This window comes from Dromiciops gliroides, chromosome 4 (assembly GCF_019393635.1).
Source record: "Dromiciops gliroides isolate mDroGli1 chromosome 4, mDroGli1.pri, whole genome shotgun sequence".
In the NCBI taxonomy this organism is placed as follows: Eukaryota; Metazoa; Chordata; class Mammalia; order Microbiotheria; family Microbiotheriidae; genus Dromiciops; species Dromiciops gliroides.
The window spans coordinates 8,585,507-8,608,051 of NC_057864.1; the positions used below are offsets into that span (position 1 = coordinate 8,585,507).

At 45.5% G+C, this 22,545-nt stretch overlaps 2 protein-coding genes across 6 annotated transcripts in view; one reads left to right on the forward strand and one right to left on the reverse strand.

Annotated features, from left to right (window-relative positions):
* The window catches only part of SRSF11 (serine and arginine rich splicing factor 11), a 39,312-nt gene extending 36,711 nt beyond the window's left edge, over positions 1-2,601 (reverse strand). For 3 of the 4 annotated variants that reach the window (XM_044001053.1, XM_044001049.1, XM_044001051.1), the window contains exon 1: positions 2,505-2,601. The gene's annotated coding sequence lies outside the window, so the exon portion shown is untranslated. The remainder of the gene's footprint in view (positions 1-2,504) is intronic. The other variant, XM_044001052.1, reaches the window with a different exon arrangement.
* Positions 2,602-2,852: 251 nt separating this feature from the next.
* The window catches only part of LRRC40 (leucine rich repeat containing 40), a 65,019-nt gene continuing 45,326 nt past the window's right edge, over positions 2,853-22,545 (forward strand). The window contains exons 1-3 of one of the 2 annotated variants that reach the window (XM_044001628.1): positions 2,853-3,067; positions 18,712-18,893; positions 19,989-20,062. In XM_044001628.1, the coding sequence (XP_043857563.1) occupies positions 2,908-3,067; positions 18,712-18,893; positions 19,989-20,062 (416 nt within the window). In that variant the 5' untranslated portion in view covers positions 2,853-2,907. The remainder of the gene's footprint in view (positions 3,068-18,711; positions 18,894-19,988; positions 20,063-22,545) is intronic. The other variant, XM_044001626.1, reaches the window with a different exon arrangement.

Below are 22,545 nucleotides of genomic sequence, written 5' to 3' on the forward strand. Positions count from 1 at the left end.
ATTATTACAAAATGTTAGAAATGTTAAAATTTACCACATGATTCACCTTTTAAAAGTTAATTGATCTGGGGCAACTAGGTTGCTCAGTGGATTCAGGAGGACCTGAGTTCAAATTCAGCCTCAAACACTTGACACTTACTAGCTGTGACCTGGGCAAGTTACTTAACTCTCATTGCGGAGCCCACACCCCCAAAGTTAATTGAGCCAAAGAATTCATGATGGAAAATGTTCTCCACACTCAGAAAACATAACTGTGGATTCTGAATGCAGATTGAACCATACTGTTCCCATTCTTTTCTTTTTTGAGTTTTTTTCCTGGTGTTCTGATTTTTTTCTTTCACAACATGACTAATGCAGAAATATGTTTAATGTGATAGTACTTATAAATATAACCTATATTAGACTGCTTTCTTTCTTGGGGAGGGAAGGAAGAAAAAATTTGGAACTAAAAAGCTTATGAAAACGAATGTTGAAAACTATCTTTACATTTAACTGGAAAATAATAAAATACTGTTATGATTAAAAAAAAGTTAATTGAGAAAGTTAAATAAACACTTCATGTTCTAAGCCATAACATTTTGCTGTTTGTTGTCTCTTCTCCCAAGTTGGATCCTTTGCCCTCCAGACTTTGGAAACAATGCCATATACTTGGGTGGAAAATTAGTTCAAGGAGGATTTAAAGTGGTTTTTTTTCTTTAAAATATTAACAATGTTAACAGTATTATTTAACAAATGCCTTCAAATATGGTTACTGACAAATAGTTACATTTAAATGTATTTCAGTTGAGAGCTGTCTCATGAAGGCTTTTGACATTCTTTTCTATGGTGAGAGAAAAGTAATTTTTTTTCATTTAGAGATAAAACAAAAGTACAGAAATCAAAATGTTTGAATGGGATCAGTCGGAAATTGGTGAAGTCCCCACCCCCCACAAATTTTAACACATTGAAATGTTGTGGGGTTTTGACAACAATGGACAAGATCATATGCCAAGGTGGAAAAGTTTCATGTAAGAGCAGATAGTTATTTGTTCTAAGTTCAGAGAGCCTATATAGAGATATTATCATTCTTTTTTTGCTGAGCAACTGTTAAGACAAAAAGAATGTAGTGATGAAAATACAGAAGTGTTTTAAGGACTTTAAACAAAATCTGGAATTCAAAAAGACTCCGAATAGCACTGACATTGAGCTAACTGCTCTAAGTGTACTTGTTTCACTAGAGAGAGCTTCAAGCTCACTGGCTGTTAAAATTTCCATCAACGCATTACAAACATTGTGGTAGTTTTGCTATTATTAATTTAGCTACTTCTGTGTCCCCGGTTCCAAACCCACAACCCGGTAAAGCTTTACTTCTCAAAGTAAAACTGGTCAAATTTCTAGAAACCTCAATCCACGCCTCCCATTTTCTGCCCCCAATCAATGGGCAAGCCCTTAATAAATGTCTATTGTGTGTGCGAGGCACCGAAGGAGGTTCATGACCCCAAGAATCCCCGGTGTGGAAAACCTTTCTCGAACCCCGTAGGCTGACACCCCCTGCAACTCTCAGTCTAAGGGGGCTCCCCGGGGACCGAACGTTAAGGGACTCGTGCAGGGTCACACAGCCAGGACGTGTCAGAGGCCGGATCGAAGACACAGCTCTGGAAGGGGCCTCAGGCACCGTCCTGGGCGGCTTTTAGAGATGGGGAAATGGGGGCTCGGGGAAGCGAAGGGACGGGTTCGAAGTCAGAGAGAGGATTTGAACCCAGGTCCTCCGACTGCAGCGTCGGGGCTCCTTTCTAAAGGAGTTTTGGAGCCGACCCCCACGGGCTCAGACTATCGCTCGCTGTCCGTCCGAAGCGGAACCATCTCCCCGCCCCACGACTGACGGTGCCCCCGGGGGTGCGGGAAAGGAAGCTCGGACCGGCCCCCGCCCCTCCTCCTCCTCCTCCTCCTCCCCCGCGGCCCCCGCCCGCGAGCGCCCGCCTCTACGCCCCTCGAGGGCGGGCCCGTCGGCCGCGGGGGCGCCGGGGAGGGGCCCCCGCCGGGCCTCGGCCCTGGCCCCTCCTCCGCCCCCCGCGCCCGGGGCTCAGAGACCCTCGGCAGCCCGAGAGGCCCGCGCCTCCCGCCCCTGAAAGCCCCGCTCGGCCCCCGGGCTCTCCGGCCCCCGGCCTCCTCGGTCTGGAAGGGGAGCGTGGCCCTCAGCGGCCTCGCGTTCGCTCCCGCCCCAGGCCCGAGCTCGGCTCCGGACGGCTCTCGAGCCGGCCCGGGGAGGCCCTAAGCCCGTTAGGCCTGAGCCCCCGCGGCTCTCGGGGCGGCCGGATGGGTTCCACACGGCCCGGGGCGCAGGCCTAGGCCGTCCTTCGGCGCGGCCTGCGGCCCGCGCACTCGGCGAGGCCTTCGCGGCCGACGGGCCGTCCCCGCTCCCCGCCCCGCCCCAGGCCTACCCGCCGGGCCCCTGGCCTACCCGCCCGCCCCCGGCCCGCGGCAGGTCCTAACAGGGCCTGGACGGGGCCTCGACGCCCGCTTACCTGAGGAGGACGCTGGCTCTGAGGAACACGCAGTCAGTCCCGGCGCCTCTCCAGGATCCTCCTTCCTGCCTCCCTCCCTCCGGGCCCCAGACGCCGCTGGCGACGTCACAGGCGCGCCGGCCGCCACGTCACCGCGCACACCGCGTCCGGGCTCGGCGCTCACGTCCCCCCTCCCTTCGCGCGCGGCCGGCCGGGGCGGGGCGCGCCTCTTGTACGCCACCGGGTGGGCGGAGCTCGCGCCTTTCGCCTAAGGGCGCGCGACTCGCGGAGCGGGGCGCGGCGTTTGTACGTCACGAGACGGACGAGGCAACGGGTTTGGGCCGAGGCGAGCGGGCGGTGCGGCGCGCCGTTTTTACGTCACAGAGTGGGCGGGGCGGCGGGGGACCTAGGCGGGAACGCTGACATGTCGCGGCACGGTCGAGCGGTGGCGGCCCCGGGCCGGGACCTGCGGGCGGGCTTCCGTCACGACAGGGGCGACGGCGGCGCCGTCGTCCCTCAGGGGCTGCTGAAGGCGGCGCGGAAGAGCGGCCAGCTCAACCTGTCGGGCCGGGAGCTGAGCGAAGGTGAGAGCGGCGCCTGGGCCTGGCGCGGCCGCGCGAGAAGGACCCGCCCAACTCCCCGGCCCCGGGCTCCGCTGCTCAGAAGCCTCTGGGCTCGTCCCGCCCCGTGGGCGGCTCCGCGGCGTGGGCCCGTCCTTAGGAAGCACGATCCGCGTCCGGTCTGTGCCGAGCCTCGCGACCCACCGCGACCTGCGCTGTTAAAGCGCCCACTGTGTGCCCGGCACCCTGCCGCGCGGGGGGGGCCGTCCCCACCCCCTTCCCCCCCGCGGTCGGACGGGGCAGGCTAGGCGCGCCCCGACGGCCCGTGGAAAAGGGGCACAGGGTGCGCCCCCCTCTCACCACAGCGCAGTGGGTGGCCCCTCGCGGCTGGTCACGGTGCCCCGAGGCCTGGCCCGGTTCTGGTTCCGTAACCTGATCTCCCGGCCCCCTTCACTCCTTTCGAAAGCCCCTTCTGTTCCGTTCCCATCTATACGTGGCCGAGGGCGGCTAATCGGTGCTTACCGATTGGTCGTAGGTGCTTAATTATGGCTCGTGCAGGAAAAGCAGCTGCGTGGGAGCAGGGGCATCTCAGCAGGGTCGGGTCGGGGGTCCCAGAAAGCTCAAACGTTCGCGCTCAGCCCCGTCTGGGCTTCATTCAGGTCCCCGCTTGAATGGCCGCGGCGGCCAGGACCGCGAACGACTTGCCCTCCCAGCGGCTGGGCAGGGGTTTGGGAGACGCTAGTTAAGGAAATGGCAGGAGGCCGGGGTGGAGGGACCCCCGGATTTGGAGGCAGGATCCCCGTGGAGGTCCCGGGCCTGTGTCCTCCTGCGCAGCGCCGAGAAGCTCGGGCTGGAAGGTTTTCCTCCGGAGGAGCCCAGAGTCCAGGGCTCCGAGGCCACCCCAGAAGGATCAGAACTTTGTGGTCCAGTGACCAGTGAGGAGGCACCCCAGAGCGCCGGGAAGTGGGGGGCAGAGGGTTGAGGAAGTCACCGCCTGAGTTCAGGCTGTTCAGACACCCACTAAGGAGAGAGGATGAATGAACAAAGACGCTTTGAGTAAAGTAGAAGGTGAGGTCATCTGCTGAGGGAGGTGGTAGTTGCTCACTAGTTTCACTTGTTCCTCCTTCCCCCAAAGGGATTAGGAAGAGACCGGCATGACTGAAAAACAACATAATTGGACCAGCACTTTAAAAAAATGGCTTTGGTGTCTACATGGAGGGCCGATTGGAGTGGGGAGAGACTTGAGGCAGGCAGACCCACTTACTGCAGAGTAGTAGAGTCAGAAGAAAGGGACACATGTTGCAAAGGTGAAATTGGTGGTTGTTGAGGTAAGACATGGTGAAGAATCCATCATGACTCCTAGCTTCCAAGCCTGGGGGACTGGGTGGAAGGTAATTCCCTCGACTGTAATAGAGAAGGTGGGGGCAGGAGGTTTACAGGAAAGGTAATGAGTTCTGTTCTGGACGTGTTGAGTGTAAGATGTAAGATGTCTTGTCTGCTGGACATCCAGTTCTAGCTAAAAGGCTGGTGAAGGTTTACGATTAGAAGTTAGCAAAGACGTTAGTGCAGGCTGGGTAAAGATTTGAGAGTCATCAGCATAGAAGTGGTCATGAAACCCATGATAGCTGATGAGATTACCCGATGAAATCCTGCACTGGGAGGAAAGAGGCTCCACAACAGAATCGTGTAGGACTCTCGTGGGTAGAGGGTGTGACCAGGAGGAGGATGAAGCAAAGATGTCTGAGAAGGAGGAGTCAGATAGGTAGGAAGAGAACCAAGAGAAGAGGGTGATCGATTACAAAGGATGAAGGGAGGTGAAGGGCAGTGAAGACTGAGAAAAGGCCATTGGATTTGGCAACAAAGAAATCATTCGCTTTGGAGAGAGCAATGTATGTATTGATGAAAAAAATGTACTTCAGACTCAAGGCTTTTTTTTGTTTGTTTTGATCTTCCCCCCATTAAAAATCAATTTTCTCTTCTTTCTACTCTCATGGCAGGGTGGGAGTGGTGGGACCCAAAACATAACCCTTTTAACAAATCTGTATAGTCAAATAGAATAAATTTCTGCATTAGCTATATCCAAATACACACACACACACATATGTTCCATTCTGTACCACTTCTCGCTCATGCTTCATCAGTACTTTGGTTATTGATCAGAGTTCTTAAGTCTTGGAAAGTTGTTTTTATAGTGTTATTGCATAAATTGTTCTTGCTTTGCTCACTTCACTCTGCATCAATTCATCCAAGTCTTCTCAGGTTAGTCAGCCATTCAGCAAGCATTTGTTAAGTGCTTAATATAAGATTCGACCCCATGCTCTAGCCCAGCAAGATCTTACTGACTCCCAGGTCAGCAGACATTTACTAGGCACCTTTACTGAGGGCTGGGAATACAAAGAAAGGCAAAAAACAGTCCCTCCTCTCAAGGACCTCCCGGTCTAATGGTGCTGAAGGTAATCTCAGAGGGAAGGCTTCTTGTAGAGGGTAGGACTTGACAGAAGCCAGGGATCTCCTTTGCAAGAAGGGCCATCTTTTCACGGGAGATAGATTTCATTGTAATTGCCCCTTCATTTGTTTCAATAGTATTTTGTGACATTCATGCTGTGTTCACTTATTTCCCAGTCAGCGTGTATTCCTTTAATTTCCAGTTATCCACCACTACAACAAAGAAGGAAATGAGCATTTCATTTTGTCAGCACCTGATTCTGACAGTGCTGTGTGCTACACTGTTTCACCAGTGAAGCTGTGTTTCTGAACTGCTATCTGGTGACTGCTGCTTAGTAGTTTCCTGAGATCTGTCCTGCTAGGTCCCCTTTCTTTACCCTTTTTTTTTCATTATTTCCCATGAGATTCTTGACCTTTTCAATTCCTCTATGTGGCAGTTTGGAGAGATTGACCTCATTTTGGACAGAAAATCTTTCCTCTAACAGCACCTTTTGGCACTGCCTCTTCTCAGCCCCTTAAGGTGTCCTCTCCAAAGTTAAGTCCTTGGCTGTTTTTGTTTCTTTCTTTATCATTCCTCACTCAGCAGTCTGATTGCGTCCCACAACTCTAGTTAACATCTTTATCCATAACTGGTTCTGAACTCTCCACCTCTAGACCTGCATCTAAATACATCTTTTTCCCTGTTTTCCTCACTTTACCATTTCTATCACAGTTTACTCATTGTTCCATGTTAAAAGCTTTAATATTCTTCAGCCTTTTCCCTATACCTCTCATACACAAGCTATGTCAATTCTGCCTCCTTTGGGTGTTTCCCCCTTCTCTTTGTCACTATCAGTGCCCTGGCACATCTCGTAACAAGTCAGGCAACCCCTATTCTTGTCCCATCCAATCCTCTTCGTTCGGCTTCCATGAATTATAAATAAAATTTTTTTCATGTTCCTTCTCTACTTAAAAATTTTCAGTGACTCCCTCCAGCTTACGGAGTAAAATTATAACTCCATACCTTGCATTTAAGGACCCCCACAATCTTGCACCCATACTTTCCAGGTTTTATCTAATACCGTTTCCTTATTTTAGGCCACACTGGACCAGATATGTTGTAGAAGGAATTTTCATTCAGTCACTGAGTTCTATTCAGTGGCTTTTAAACTTGTTTCCAATTCTTGAGAGTCCTATACTTTTCTTTCTCTCCATTGTCCATTGAATTCCTAATAATCCTTTGGATCTCAACTTAAATGGCTCTTCCATGAATTTTCCCTTATCCCCTTGTTAAAGTAGAGATCAGAGATGTCAAACTGAAATACACATTGGCTGAGAAAATACAAATTCACGTTATCTGTGCTGTTTCGTATTTTTCTCCCAATAACATTAGCATTTGCTTGGGGGCCACACTGGGGAGGGTTGGGCATGGCTTGTGGCCCACAGGAAGCTGCCACCTTGGTTATAGACCACGTCTCCTTCCTGCTATGCCTTTCACATGCCGTTGGATGTCATAGCTATTTGTATATTTTCTCTTCTTTTAAAGTTGTCAATTCTGTGAGTCTAGAGGAGGGGGTCTATCTAAATTTTGTGCCTTCTCCCCAGGGCCTGGCACATATTAGGCTATGCTTAACAAGTGTCTGTTGAATTTAATGATGTGGTTATTAGATGTTACAACAATAACTGAAATTTTAAGGTTTACAAAATACTCCCTCACAACTCTCTTGTTAGAAATTAGCTGTGCAAGAATTCTTGTCCCCATTTGACACACAAGGAGACTGAGGCTCAGGGAAGGAAGTGACTTGTCCAGAGGTTACATAACTCATGCCTTATACTTGGAACTCTATTCACGTTTTCGGAATCCAAGACCAGAACTCCCAAGGTTGGATCAGCTGGGACAGCTCAGGGTCCCTTCTAACTGAGTACTTGAGTGGGATTCCAGATGCAGATCAATTAGAGACATTTATTGGCATTTTCCAGATGGGGAATGAAAACAGGGAAGTGACCCAGAAATAGATATGGAGACTGATTCAAGAATAGAGAAGAGAAGGAGTTCTGAACAAAAAGATACTGCAGGTCCTGAAGAAGTACAGAGATAGGACACTGTGTAACTGGACAGTTTAATGTCCTTGTGTAATGAGTTGCCACAGCAGCTTTGTTATCCATTGAGTAAGAGGGAACTTCTGGTGCCTATTCCTGGGATTAAGAGTGTCCCTGGGGGCAGCTAGGTGGCTCAGTGAATAGAGCCCTGGCCCTGGATTCAGGAGGACCTGAGTTCAAATCCAACCTCAGACACTTGACACTTACTAGCCGTGTGACTCTGGGCAAGTCACTTAACCCTCATTGCTCTGCCTTACAAAAAAAAAAAAGTGTCCCTGGCCTTTCAGTAGGTAAACAATCCAGGTTTTAGGGTCACAAGCATTCTCTGGCTGCCACATTGAGGAGCTCGTCTTTGTAGGGGTATTTACTCCTGCGCAATCTTCCAATGTAACTTGCCTGCAAAATGGGCTGCAGCTGGTCTTGAATGGCAGCTCAGCTTTTCCATTTCACCAGTGTTTTGCCCTGTTGAGGTTGGCCTGACTATTTGATTGTCATTTGTTCTCCCACTATGCCAGGATGAGCTCAGGTTCATTAGCTTTCCCTTTTGCTAGTCAATAAAGTGACCAAATTGTTTATGGCATCATATATCTAGATTCTGAAGGCACCTTGGAGACTGGAGAGTCCAATGCTTCGTTTGGCATTTGGGATAATCAGGCCCAGGGAGGTTAAACGCTGTGCTTTGGGAGACCCTAGGCACTTTATATTGGAAACAGGATTTGAACTCAAGTCCTCTGATTCCAGAGCTAGTCATCTTTATACTGTACCATGATTATATTAATGATGGATCGATTAATTAATGATGAGGTTCATTGGCAAAGAGAAACTCGAAGTTTTGATAATGCAGTTTCCTGACAGGTACCCAGCCTGCTATCCTCTTCTTTTCAATTCTTGTCCCTACTCCTTGTCCATTTGCACTGACTATTCCAGGTCAACACACTGCTGGACAAACTTTGTAGGGTCTTTATCCAAATTCATGTTAAAATCTTGGCAATCAACATTCTTCATTCATTTGGTCTTCTCCCAATGGTTGAACCAACTCCTTTAGGCGATTAATGATTTCTTCCAGGAGGCTTTGTGGTATCCTGGCTCTTAATGCAATTAGCCCATCATTCTCAAAGAAGAGAACCTTACTACCCCCAAGGAATCCCCTGTGGACCTGGGCTCTGCATTAGGCCTGCTGCTTCAGAGGGGCAGATACTTGGGGGCAAGCTTAACTCTTGGTGGGTTTGGTTTTTTTCTTCGCCTAATTATTATCAGGGGATCATTGAACAATTATGTTTCATTTTCTAGGAAATCTTCAATGATCTTGATGTATGGATGGGAGATATCTTGATGTAAAAAATCTTGTAACGCAATGTTTTGTTTTACAGCCTCAATTTCTTTTTTGTTATCAATAAACAAGCATATATTTTCTATATCTTTCAGTCAGTTGTGAGAAGGTAAATATGTGGTCTGTTGTTGAGTATCACTTGAGAAAACTTGCTTATTAATAACACTCCTAAAGACCTCTGAAGATTTTGTGTAAGTAGAAGAATAGGAATATACTAATTATTAAGATTCTCTTAAAAAATGATTCTCTTGATCATCTTTAATTGTATTTGTGAGATTTCAAATTGGATATAAGAGCATTAAACTCCCCCTTTAACTTTTCCCTTATACATCTCCCAGACCAGTAAGAAAAGAAGCCTCTGAGCTTTAATCACTGAGAGATTAGCCTTTATTGTTTAGACAACAAACAGGTGATACCAATTAGGGAAATAGAAAAGTAGAAATACAAATGTATAGTCTTAGATCTAAGCTTAGTCTATATTCTTTTATAAAACTCACCGAATCACCAAACTGCCTGCCAGGCTGAGAACCAGAGCTGATCACCAGAATACCGTCAAGCCAGAGAGTGTGAGACTGAGCGAGAGTTTCTGTTCTACTACTCAGTTTTAAGTTGGCGTCCGGGAAGTACGGCGTGCTTGGCCACGCTTTCCCGGGCAGCAGCAGGTGCCCAGTTGTTCCTCACGGTTTCCTCCCCAAAAGGGGCGGTCCTTCAAAAGCTGCTTTACCACATATTTATGAGGCCCCCCAGTTTTTCCCATGCCCTTAACATTTTTCCCTTTCTCCCTTGAAGCCTTGTATGTCAGTCACTACATTTATGAAGCACCTAGTATGTGTCAGCCGCTGTGCTAAGCACTGGGGCTACAGAGGCAAAAGACAGCCCCTGCCTTTGAGGAGCTCCCAGTCTTCATGTGTGTCCATGTAGAAGTTGTTCTGAATTGTTAGTGCAGAAATACAGGCTTAGTGAGACATGGGCAGAGCTCTGCAGTGCTCCGACAAGTCTGGAAAGCTACTTGGAAAAAAGAGCTCCGATGTCCGTGCCTCGTGACCCACAAGTCATACTCTTGGGCATAGACTCCTAAGAGACCAAAGACAGAAAGAAAGATCCTCTATAGACCAAAATATTTGTGACAGCCCATTGATTGGTAGCAAAGACCTGGAAACAAAGGAGATACTTGTGGAATGAGGCATGACTCAACAGCTCGTGGTGCGTGAATACAATATAGACCATGGCAGAAACATGAGAAACGATCAGCTTGAAGGATTTTAAAAGCAGAGCAAGGCATGTTTGAACAGATGCAAAATGAAGTAAGCAGAGCGAGAAAAAACCATATACAGTGACTAGATTCAAGTAAATGGAAAGAAAAGCCACAGAAACACGGTACTGAGTGAGGATTGTGACGAGAGAGAACAGACATCTTCTTAGCCTCTTTTCATAGGTGGGAGACTATGGTCAGTAGTCAGTAAATATTTATTAAGCACCTGCTGTGTGCCGGGTAGGTATGAAATACTGCACATACTGTCAGACTTGCTTGATGAATCTGTTAGTTTTGCTAAACTTTTTCCCCCTCTTTAAAAAATGTGTTACATGATATGGCTCACTGAGTAGGGCCAGTTGCCAAAGTGCTTTTCCTAAAACACTGGTTTGACTGTCACTCTCTGCTCAAAAGCTGCAGTGACTCTCTATTACCTCCAGGATCAAATATAAAAATCCTGTCTTGAGTACTTAAAGTCTTTTACAACCTGTCCCCTTTCTACCTTTTCAGTGTTTCTACTCATTACTCTAAAATCCAGCTTCAAAGTATAACCTGCTCTTCCTCATTCCCAGCTCTGGGCTTGCTTGTCTGGAATGTTCTCCTTGTCTCCAATTCCCCAGTTTCCTGTATTCCTTCAGGACTCAGCTCACTTTCCTACCTTCTCTAGGTGCTTTTCTTGTTTGTCCCCAGGCCTTAGAGTGTGAGCATCTGGAAAGCTTCAGGACCATAAATATTTTTGCCTTTAAATCATCAATGCTTAGCACATAGTAAATGCTAATTAAATACTTCTTTACATGACTTGGAGGGGATGTTAAGAGAAAAAGAGATAAATTCTTTAAAAATTTTAAACGATCTTTATGCATTCCATAACTTAACTACTTCATACCCAAGTCACCCATCTAAGTGTTCACTCAGCTCGGCATCAATGGCATAGCCCTAATATTTGCAGAAAATCTTTGTTATGAGCACATCTATTGCAGTATATGCTCATTTCAGGTACATTTTGGTTTTTGAGATGTCTTCCTAAAGACTTGTGCTTAAATTAAATTTCAGTTAAAATTGCTGTGGGACAAATGTTAAATCAGTGTAAGGAAGAACTTTCTACAGATTGGAGCTGTCCAAAGGATGGGCTGCCCTTTGAGGTTTGGAGTTATCTGCCTCTGTGTCAGCATGTGTATGTGTGTGTGTGTGGGGGGGGGGGTGGGTTTCAGGGGGAACCCCGATAGTCACTAGTTGGAAAATTGTTGAAGGGATTGAGTGCTACCCCTCATGGTTCCCTGCTGCCTCTCCTCACTCCCCTCTATCCCTCACTGGAGGGCCTAGCCTGCATTTAGAGGAGGTTGGAGCTCAGCAGGGACAGCTCCTCATTCCCCACCTTGACACACTGTTGCAGGACGATGCTGGCCTCTTCACTGGGCCCCACACCTGAGAGCCTTCCCTTCTCTCCCCAGGGCTCAGCTTCCTATGTGGTGGTCTGCCCAGTGAGCAACCTGAGGACCTGCCTGTGTTTCTGCATCCTCGGCGTCTAGCACAGTTCCTGCCACAGAGTAGCTGCAGCCTGCATGCAGCCTAGGGAGCGGGAAGCAGTCATGTTTAGGAAGTCTTGGAAGGTAGCAAGGGGGCAGGTTATGAAGAGATTTAAATGTCAAATGGGAGTCCGTCCACTCTCCTTTGTTCAGTGAGTTTGATATGTGGCTTAAAATGTTCTCTCCTATCCCATCTCCTGCCCTCCTACTAGGTGACAACGACATACATATTGGTCCTTCCTCAGATACTTTAATGGTTAATTTCTTCAACCTCCAGAACTCCTCCACCCCTACCCCACCAGCCCCACACACAGATGGTCATACCCTGCACCTTACCATCCCCCACATATGTGTCAAGAATTCTGAAATCCCCTTCACTGACCATCCGCTGCTGGGGTTTCTTACTCTTTCTGCCGTTCCTTACATAACCCTGCTCTTAATCAGCTCTGTGACTTCTAATCCCTTGACTGCTCAATTCTTTCCCAGGCTATCTCCCCAGTGGTAGCCATTCTCCTCCCCATCTTGACCTCTTGGTGAGTCAATTCAACTCTATCCTGTCCTCCTCTCTTGAATCCCTGTCCCGCTCCATCACATCTCTAGTTATGGCCAGGCAAGCCTCAGCCTTGGATGACTTGCAGCATCTGTCACCTTCGCACCTACACACATGCTGCTGACCAAAGGTAGAGAAAGTCCCACAACCATTCTGATTGGGGTTGCTACAGATTTATGTTACATAATCTCAACAAGGCAATCCTACTGTAGATAGATAGATGATAGATAGATAGATAGATGATAGATAGATAGATACATGATAGATAGATAGATACATGATAGATACATGATAGATAGATAGATAGATGATAGATAGATAGATGATAGATAGATAGATAGATGATAGACAGATAGATGATAGACAGATGATAGATAGATAGATGATAGGTAGATAGATAGATGATAGATAGATAGATGATAGATAGATGATAGATAGATAGATGATAGATAGATGATAGATAGATTGATAGATAGATTGATAGATAGATAGATACATGATAGATAGATGATAGATAGATAGATACATGATAGATAGATGATAGATAGATAGGTAGATGATAGATAGATAGGTAGGTAGATAGATTGATAGATAGATAGATAGATAGATAGATAGATAGATGATAGAGGTGGTCAGGGAGCCCAGAATAAGATGCAAGTTGAACACAATCCTAATCCCTCCTCAAACCTCCCACTGTCTCAGCTGAGAAAGTTGGCTGTGACCTCCCTCTACCTCATCTCCTCTCTCACATTCCTTCTGTCACTGTCTTCTCCACCTGTCTCACATATGAGGCAGGCTTCCTCCTTCCCAAGGCTAACCCCCCTCTTTTTGCACCAGTGATCCCATTCCATCCCATCTTTTCCAATGGACTGCCCCCTCTCCCTGTCACCCCTACTCTTTCACTATTCAGTCTCTCCCTCTCTACTGGCTTATTTTGTACTGCCTACAAATACGCCCATATAGTCCCTATCCTGAAATAACCCTCACTTCCACCCTTCTGTCCTTGCTAATTATCATCCCATATCTCTTCTGGAGCTTACCTTGAAAAGGCTGACTGTAGTCGGTGCCTCCACTTTCTTTCTTCTCATTTTCTCTCAGTCCCTTCTCATTCCACCAAAGCTGCTTTCTGCAGAGTTACTAATGCTCTCTTGGTTGCCAGATCCACTGGTCTTTTCTCAGTCCTCATTCTCCTGAATTTGATCACTGGCCTTTCTTGGTTTTCTCTCTGCCAACGGATCTGACTGGTCCTTCTCTTGCTGTTCTTTCCTTTAATTGGCCCTCCTCCGGCTGGTGCCCTCAGGGCTGTCCTGGGACCTTTTCTCTCCTCCCTTTATACTACTTCACTTGGTGATCTCCTTAGCTGCTAGGGATTTAATGACCATCTCTATGCTGATGATTCTGTAATCTACCTGTCCTGCCCCAGCCTCTCTGCTGACCTCGTCTTGCATCTCCAACTGCCAGCCTCTCTGCTGACCTCGTCTTGCATCTCCAACTGCCTTTCAGACTCCTCGAACCGGGTGTGGAGTAGACATAGTCAGCATGTCCAAGACAACTCATTATCTTGCCCCCAAACTGCTCCATTCTTGACTTCCCTGTTACTGTTCAGAGCAACACGATCCTCCCAGACCCTCAAGCTTGCAACCCAGGACTCATCCTGGATTCTTGATGGTTTCTTATCCCCGTGTCCAAGCTGTTGTCAGGACCTGCCCATTTGGCCTTCGAAGCACATCCTCAAAGCCCCCTTCTCCTCTGACACTGCCCCTGGCCAGGGCAGGCCTTCATCACCTCCCTCTTGTACTATTGAAATAGCTGCTGGGGGTGGGGGTGAGTTCTGCCTGCCTCGGTCTCTCCCCGCTCTAGTCCATTCTCCGCCACACATGACAGAGATTGACCAGTAACATTCTCCCTTCTCACCCTCTAAGGGCCAGATACAAAGTGCCCTCTGTGGCCTGCCCTCTTGCATCCTTCTTCTCTCCATGTGCTCGTCAGTCCAGTTGCGCTGGTCTCCTGCTGTTCCATGAAGAGACAATCCCATTTCTTGGCCCTGGACCTTCTCTCCGGCTGTCCCCCATGCCTGAAGTGCTCTCCCTCCTCTTTGACTCTTGGCCTCCTTGGCTTCTACAGAAAGCCTTCCCTAAACCCCTCGTTCTAGTGTTTGCCAAACTCTTGGACTTATTTCTTACTTACTTTATACTTAGCTTGCTTCATATGCATTGTTTGCCTCTTGTCTCCCCAGTTAGATAATGAGCTCCTCGAGGGGAGGGACAGTCTTTTGCTTCTTTTTGCATCCTTATGTCAGGGCCAAATTTAGTACAGGGAGTTAATTGGGCGGCTCACCATCATATTGGGGTTCAGAAAATAATGGGGGACCTCTAGGTCCAGAGTTTCCCCTTCTCCAAACTGCCTCTTTTCCAGTTATGTCTCCCAGACTAATAAGAAAGGAGATTAACAGCTTCTTTTCCACAAACAAATCAGGTTTTATTAATGGTAACAAAATTTACAACAGAAGTGGAGTTAATAAAGCCAGGTACAATGAGAAAAATAAAGTTAGAATTTAACTCTCTGGGGTAAAAAGGCCCCAGGTACCTCGAATAAGCTCTACTTCCTCAGCTACTCAGAACACCTTGGGTCTGGCAAAAACTAACTCAAACACTAAACTTGTTTCCAGCTTAGGTGGCTTAATGAGCCAGCCTCACTGGAAGGAACACAAACTCACTACCTCCTGGAGTCAGCAGTTCTAAAGAGAATCAGCTTTGCAGTCTCTCCTGGTTAGGTCTGAAGATCAAACACACACCATCTCCTCTCTCCTCCTCTCTCTCTCTCTCTCAACCTTCCTCCTTTGTCTCTCTCTGAATCTCTCCCCCACTTCCTGCCTCTCTCTCTCTCTCTCCAGTTGGTTTAACATACCCCCTGAGCTGTCCCCATTATAATTTGGCCAGGCCCATGTGGGTGTGGGGGAACTCCTAAGTGGGGGTTAGGTACTTAGTTTGATACTTTGATTCAATAAATGTTCTTTGTGTTGTTTGTTCCATAATCTCTTAAAGTACACACTCATCTTCTCTTAGGCTTTTAAAGCTTGCATCTTTTCTGTTTGACCACGATGAAGCAAAGATGGGGTTATAAAAACTCCAAGTCACAATTCTTTACACTTACATGCCTGGCACATGGTAATGACTTAATAATTCTTTTGATATTTATTGATTGATTTCAGTAAGGGCGTTGAGGACCTGAAGCAAATAGAAGACTATGTGAGATATTAGGATAGAAATGACAATAGTTGGCAACATATTAGGTGTATGAGCGAATGAGGAGTCCATGAAGGGAAACTTGTTTGTTTAAGACTTCAGCCAGTAGGGTGGCAGGGCTAGGATGCTGGGAGTTATAGAGCTGGGGTAGATGTTGATGAGAGATCTGAGAATGTTGGCATCAGAAGACAGTTTTCAGAAATTCTGGCTCATAAGGATTGGGAAAATTGGAGGTGGGGATTTGTTAGCCAGTGGGTGGAGAAGTACCACAGCTCCCCTCCTCACAGGGTAACATCAGAAGGCAGGGCCAGTTTTTGTTTTTTGGTGAGGCAATTGGGGTTAAGTGACTTGCCCAGGGTCACACAGCAAGTAAGTGTCAAGTGTCTGAGGTCAGATTTGAACTCAGGTCCTCCTGACTTTAGGGCCGGTGCTCTGTTCACTGTGTCACCTAGCTGCCCCAGGGCTAGTTTATTTTTTCTCCAATAAAAGGGACAAAGAAGAGATTGAGCCAAAGTTTCTGGATTAGTAATTAACCTGTGACTAACTGAACTTGTATTCAGCATCAATTCCTTTGTGTTACTCAGGATGGTAGGGGATGGTGCATAGTCCAATGATATGCTGTACCCGGAGCAGTCACTTGCCTCTTAGATAGGGCAGGTTTCAGGATCCCTAATCCCAGGTAAGATCCTGGGGGCAAGATGCCTCATGTCATTTGTGGTTCCATAATGATAATTTTAATAAAAACAACATACAAATTGTCTATATCTTAGATTACATAGTAGATAATATTAATAATGTTATCTAACATAATACTAATAATAATAGCTAGAATTTGTATAACACTTTAAGATTTTCAAAGTACTAGTTTTCTCAAGCCAGGACTAAAGTAGAAGGAGAATATGTGCATGATTTTTTGTTTGCAGATGATTGTGCACTCAGTGCAACCCCTGAGGCTGAGATCCAACAAAATATGGATCAGTTCTCTGCTTCTTGTGCTAATTTGCACCTGACAATTAACATCAAGAAATCATAGGTGCTCCATCTGCTAGCACCACACCATCCATACAGATTTACATCCATCAGTTACAGCAAATGGAGAAGTTTTGAATAATGTGGATAAGTTCACTTTGGGAGTATACTTTCTAGTGATGTCTACATAGACAGGCCAGGGCTAGCTCAGTATTCGGGAGGCTCTGAAGGAAAGTGTGGGAGAGAGTATTAGACTGCCTATCAAACTGAAGGTCTACAAAACTGTTGTGCTGACCTCATTATTGTATGCCTGTGAAACCTGGACAGTCTGTCAGCATTTCCATTTGAATTGTCTTAGGAAGTTTCTGAAGATCACCTAGCAGGGTAAGTTACCAGACACTGAGGTCCTCTTTTTTTTTTTAAATTTTCTTTCTTTTTTTTAATACCCTTTATTTTATTTTATTTTATTTGGGGGGGGGGGGTTGAGGCAATTGGGGTTAAGTGACTTGCCCAGGGTCACACAGCTAGGAAGTGTCAAGTGTCTGAGGCCAAATTTGAACTCAGGTCCTCCTGAATCCACGGCCCATCCTCTATCTACTGCGCCACCTAGCTGCCCCTGAGGTCCTTTCTTGAACAAGCTTTGAAACTCTGCTCCAGAGAATGCAACTCCAATGGACTGGCCACCTTGTTCGAATGCCAAAGTACATTTGCCTAAAAGACTCTTAACAGAGAACTCATGAAGCAAGTGCTCACGTGGAGGTCAGAAGAAGCAATATAATGTCAATCCGAAGGTCTCTGAAGAACTTTGGAATTGATTGTGTGACATGGGAGACACTAGTGCAGGACCACTCGACATGGCATGCCCTCATCAAAGAAGGCACTGTGCTCTGTGAGCAAAGCAGAATTGCAGTATTTCAAAAGAAACTTACGGCACGAACATTTAGACATCTCCATCCCAGATGTTCATGTGGACTATTTGTGCCCAGCCTGTGGCAGGGCATTCCGAACTTGTATTGGTCTGATCAGCCACAGTCAGACACGCTCAACCTTGACCTTTCATGGTGCTGTCATTTTGGTCTTCTGCAAACATGAAGGACAAAAACCAACATAAAAAAAAAAAAAATTTTGAGCACTGTGTTAAATAAAGGTGGTGATAAATGAATCCTTTCTTTATGCTTATTCTTATTGGAAAAGCCTTTAACTCTTTTCCATCACACATAATATTTGCTCTTGGATTTAGAGAAATACTATTTTTTAAGGAATGGACCCTTTCTTATGATTTCTAGAGTGTTTAAAGTAGAAATGAGTGTTGTATTTTGTCAAAAGCTTTTTCAGCATCTACTGACATAATTAAATGACTGATTATTTACATTATTAGCAGGACTTATTATATACTACAGTCTTCCTTGCTGAACCAGTTCTACATTTCCAATATAAACCCAACCTCGTCATAGTGTATAATATTTCTAATATGTACTGTAGCCTATTTATATCGTAGTTTAAAATGTTCACATCTACGTTCATTTGTTTCTCTATTTTGTCTCTTCCAGGCTTAGGTTACAAGACCATATTCATATTGTAGAAAGAGATTGGATGGGTGTCTTCCCATTTTATTGCAAACAATTTGTTTAGTATTGAAATTTATTCTTTGAATGTGTAATAGAGTTCAGTGAGACTTTTTGTTTGTTTGGTGAGGCAATTGGGGTTAAATGACTTGCCCAGGGTCACACAGCTAGTAAATTGTCAAGTGTCTGAGGCCGGATTTGAACTCAGGTCCTCCTGACTCTAGGGCCGGTGCTCTATCCACTGCGCCACCTAGCTGCCCCGAGACTTTTTAAAATAAAACTGACTTTTGCTAGAAGAGAAACAATTTTTTTTTTTTGCCGGATTCTTTCTTAGAGGCATAGAATGATGTAGAGAGCCAGAAGGGATGTTTGAAGATGTGCAGAGAACCCTGAGGCCAGCCTTGCTCATTGAATAGATGAGTAGTAGGAAATCAGTGTTTGTCTGAAAGGGGGAATGACAGCTCATGGTCACACAATACCCAGTCTCTGTGCTCGGCTCCTGTGGCTTCAGATCCATTATTTTTTCCCCACTGCCTGTTTACTCCTTCCTAATTCTTTTTTTTTAAAGTTAGTTATAGAAATTGGTCTGAAATAATTTTTTGTTGACACTGTATATTAATCTGTGATTTTCATTTTCATAAACATTAATATTAGTGGAATATATGAATTTAACTACATTTTTTTCTTCTCATTTTGGGGAAAAATAGTCCCTCAGATGGTCTGGCGAATAAATTTGGATCTCCCTGAGGAAGCAAACCAGAATCATTCCTTTAATGCTTCTGAACGATGGTGGGAGCAGACAGATTTGACTAAGCTAATCATATCCAACAATAAACTTCAGTCACTTTCAGATGACCTCAGACTTCTGCCTGCACTGACTATACTTGATGTAAGTTAATTGACTATACTGTATTGAAATAGAATCTGCTACTGTGAAAACACAGCTCCACTTAGATCCTGAAAGTGAAGTAGGAAAGGAAAAGATTTCTGTTTCCTGTCAGCAGAATGCAAGGAGTGAATTTGAGGTTAAACTAAAGTCCTGTATTTTAAACAGACTGGAAGTTCACAGCTCACTGTGACTTCAGGGACAGGGGTGCTTACTCCCTTAGCAATCCCCACATTCTCATACTTGTTATGCTTTCCCTTGGCCTTCCTCTGTAGAGTATCCACCCATCATGATAGAGACTTGCTTTTAGAGATTTTAATTCTATAGTAACCTCAGAGGTAATGGTTTTTACTATTACTAGATGTTATGTTCTGGATTTATTTTCATGCAGCATGTTTTTTTTCAGGCATCTAAACATCCATTTGAAATTTAGAATTGATCAGTTTTGCAATATGACAGAATATTTTTACTTTCACTCTGGTCTTAAATGAAAAGATTGGACCTTAAAGTTAACTAAATTGCACTGTCCTCTTTGAGACCAGGTTTTAAATTTTGAGATGCTGTATTTTTGAGCTCATTAAATCAGTAAGAGCCCATTCTTCTCCTTGCATATTTGCACTACAACGCTGTAAATTCTCCTAAGAAATAATCAGGAACAAACAGCAGCGATTTGCACGAGAGTCTCTCTGTTTGTATGTGGCCCTGTGGTTACCAGAAGAGAAGTTGAGAGGAATCTCCTCTCCTTTTCTGCCCTGTTTGAAGCTGATCAGCTCATTGCTTCAGCCTGGAGAGTAAGTTTGTAGATTTCAAGTCCGCTATTCTCATCCCCTGTTTTGCTTTGGAGATGGTAGAGTTGAAGCGCTCCCCTTCTGTGTGGAAGCTGGACTCAGGCTGGAAGCAGGCCTTGTCCCATCTGGTCAGTGAGCTGAGGTTTGGTCAGCTTCAAGAAGCCTTTAGCCTCCATGTAGGATTCTGACCAATAGCCTCATTTACTGATACTAAGATGAGAAAGAAGGGAAGTTGGGGGAGAGCATTGTGGGAGCTGGGAGAAGGGACAAACGTTGTTTGTTTGTGACTGAGTCTGTGGACTTGTTCTAGATGCACGATAATCTGCTGACATCCCTTCCTTGTGCCATAGGCGAGCTGGAAAATCTGCAGAAGCTTAATGTCAGGTAAAGTCAGAATGCCATTGTTTTAAATTTTGATGGTATCGGGAAGAATTTGAAATCACTTTTTTATTAATTTTCTGAGTAATAAAAAAAGAGATTGAGAGAGTGGGCATTGTAGTGGAAACAGGGGGGTGTTAACCTGAGGAAGAGCTGAGGTTCGAGTCCCACCCTAGCCACCCAGTCTGATCACGAGGAAGGTACTTAACCCTTCATTTTTTGGTTAACTCTGTAGATACATTGACCATCAGTACAGAATTTACACGTTCATGTTCCCCTTCTGTGTGAAATCATAGGTCCATCCTGGAGGAAAAATACATATACATATAAGTAATGTAGAAAGACAGACAGACAGAGGGAGCCTGGATTCAGGGTCATCTTCTGCTATTATCTCTGTTATTTGGGGCAACTAATACAGCTTTTTTCCACTTCAGTTTCCTTACCTGTAAGTTTAAGGTATTGAACTAGTTGACCTCTGAGCCCCTTTCCAGGTTTAAATGTTTTGATCCTATGAAGTCATGTCATTCAATTAATAATTTATTGATTAACAACAAACTTATGTTTATTAAGCACTGCCTACTCTTTGTTAGAGGCTCTGAAAGCAATAATGATAATAGCGTGACAATTATGTGGAGATATAACCATTTCAGTTTTGAAAATCAAAGAATAATTTTTTCCCACTGTTCAAATTACCTAGATTCTTTCTTGGCTAATCATAAATTTAACCCCATCATGAAGATGATTTTATTGTTGCTAAGCTTTTATCTTATTTAGATACTGTTTTTTGTTTGGTGTTAAATGACTAAATTCACTGAACTTAATTTAGTCAATCTCTTCTGGTCTGGCTTGATTTGATTTCATTCAGACATCTAAATTCCTTTTCAAGTCCTGCTTTCACAATATCCTTTACATCTATCCTTTCTATTCTGATTCCCACTGTAACCTCCTTTCTAGCCCCTATCCTTTTTTTCTCTATTCCAGTCTTTAGTAACTCTTCTCTAGGACATTCATCCAAGAAACATCAGTCATTTGTCTCTTTTGCTGGGAATTCAAAGAGATAGAAAATTTAGATAAGATTCCTGCCCTTGTGGAATACATAGTCTCCTTGGAAGACAAAATTATAACCCTTTATTAAGTGTTTACTATGTGATTGGCACCTGGCTAAGTGCTTGGAATACTAAGAAAAGCCAAAACATGATCCCTGCCCTCAAGGATTTCCCATTCTAATTGTAGAGACACTATACGAAATAACTGTGTGTACAAGATACATAGAGTGGAAGGTCATCTCAGAAGAAGTGGGAAAGGTTTCCCGTAGAAGGTGGTGAAAGAAAGTCCAGGGAAGGCAGGAAGCAGAGGACATGGCTGAGGCTAAGGCACAATGTTGGGAGAGTTAGTGTCCTGTGGGAGGAAGGGCCCATAGGCAAGTGTGCCTGGGTGGTCAAAAACACAGAGAGGAGTAAAGAGGAAGAAGACAGGACGGATAGGAGGGGGCCAGGCTGGGCAGGGCTTGGGACACCAAACAGCAAGTGATAAACCTAGACTAGAATTGATCAGATGCATCTCTGTGGCATCATCTGACCTGTACTATAGAAAAATCATTGCAGCTGGAGAGGCTAAGGAGTTAGCACATGTGGGTAGAGAGTGAAGACATGATGGCGTGGGATCCGGGGTGCCTTGGGAGCTTGTGTTGGAAAGGAGAAGGGGCAACAGAGGGAAGCTTTCAGTGAAGAATGAGGTGAGGGCCTGAGCTCAGGGGGCAGGCAGGGGTCACGGTGAGAGACTTGAAGGAAGACGTGTTTGGAAGAGCTGCTGTGGTGAGTGGGGCATCAGATGAAGGATGTAATAAGGCTTGCCTCACCACATCGAGGGCCAGTGGTCAGATGTGCTTTGTGAGTCTGCTCTAGCTCTGTTAAGCAGCCTGTGACTAGGAGAACAATGGGGATAACTTGAATCTTAAAGGATGGATGCCAAATACTGTGGGAGATCCTGGGGAGGAAGGCATGCTTAGCCACTGAAGGGCTATGGGGTTCTTGAGTTGGCCTTTACAAGGCAGGTGAGGGTTCAGCTGATCAGGAGGGGCAGGGACAGTCAGCATCCACCCATAGGGCGCTGCATGAGCAGAGGCTTTCTTGGGCATACCCTGCATGGAAAGGAGCATTGGGGATTAAAGCAGGAAAAATAGGCAGGTCCCCAAATGTGAAAGACCTTAAATGTGAGACACAGCAGTGCTTGAACTTTGCAGTAAGGAATAGGGAGCGACTGAGGACTCTTGAACATAGGAGAGAGGGCTTAAGAAAGGTTATTCTGATACGTTTGAAGGCTAGATGGGGTGGGGACACAGGATGGCTCATGAGGAGACAGCTGCGATAATAACAGCAGCTAGTTTTCTACATCTCTTCAAGTTTTGCAAAGCACTTTATGTGTCTCATCTCATTTGGTCCTTACCAACTACTCTGGGAGGAAGGTATTCTTATTCCCATTTTATAGAT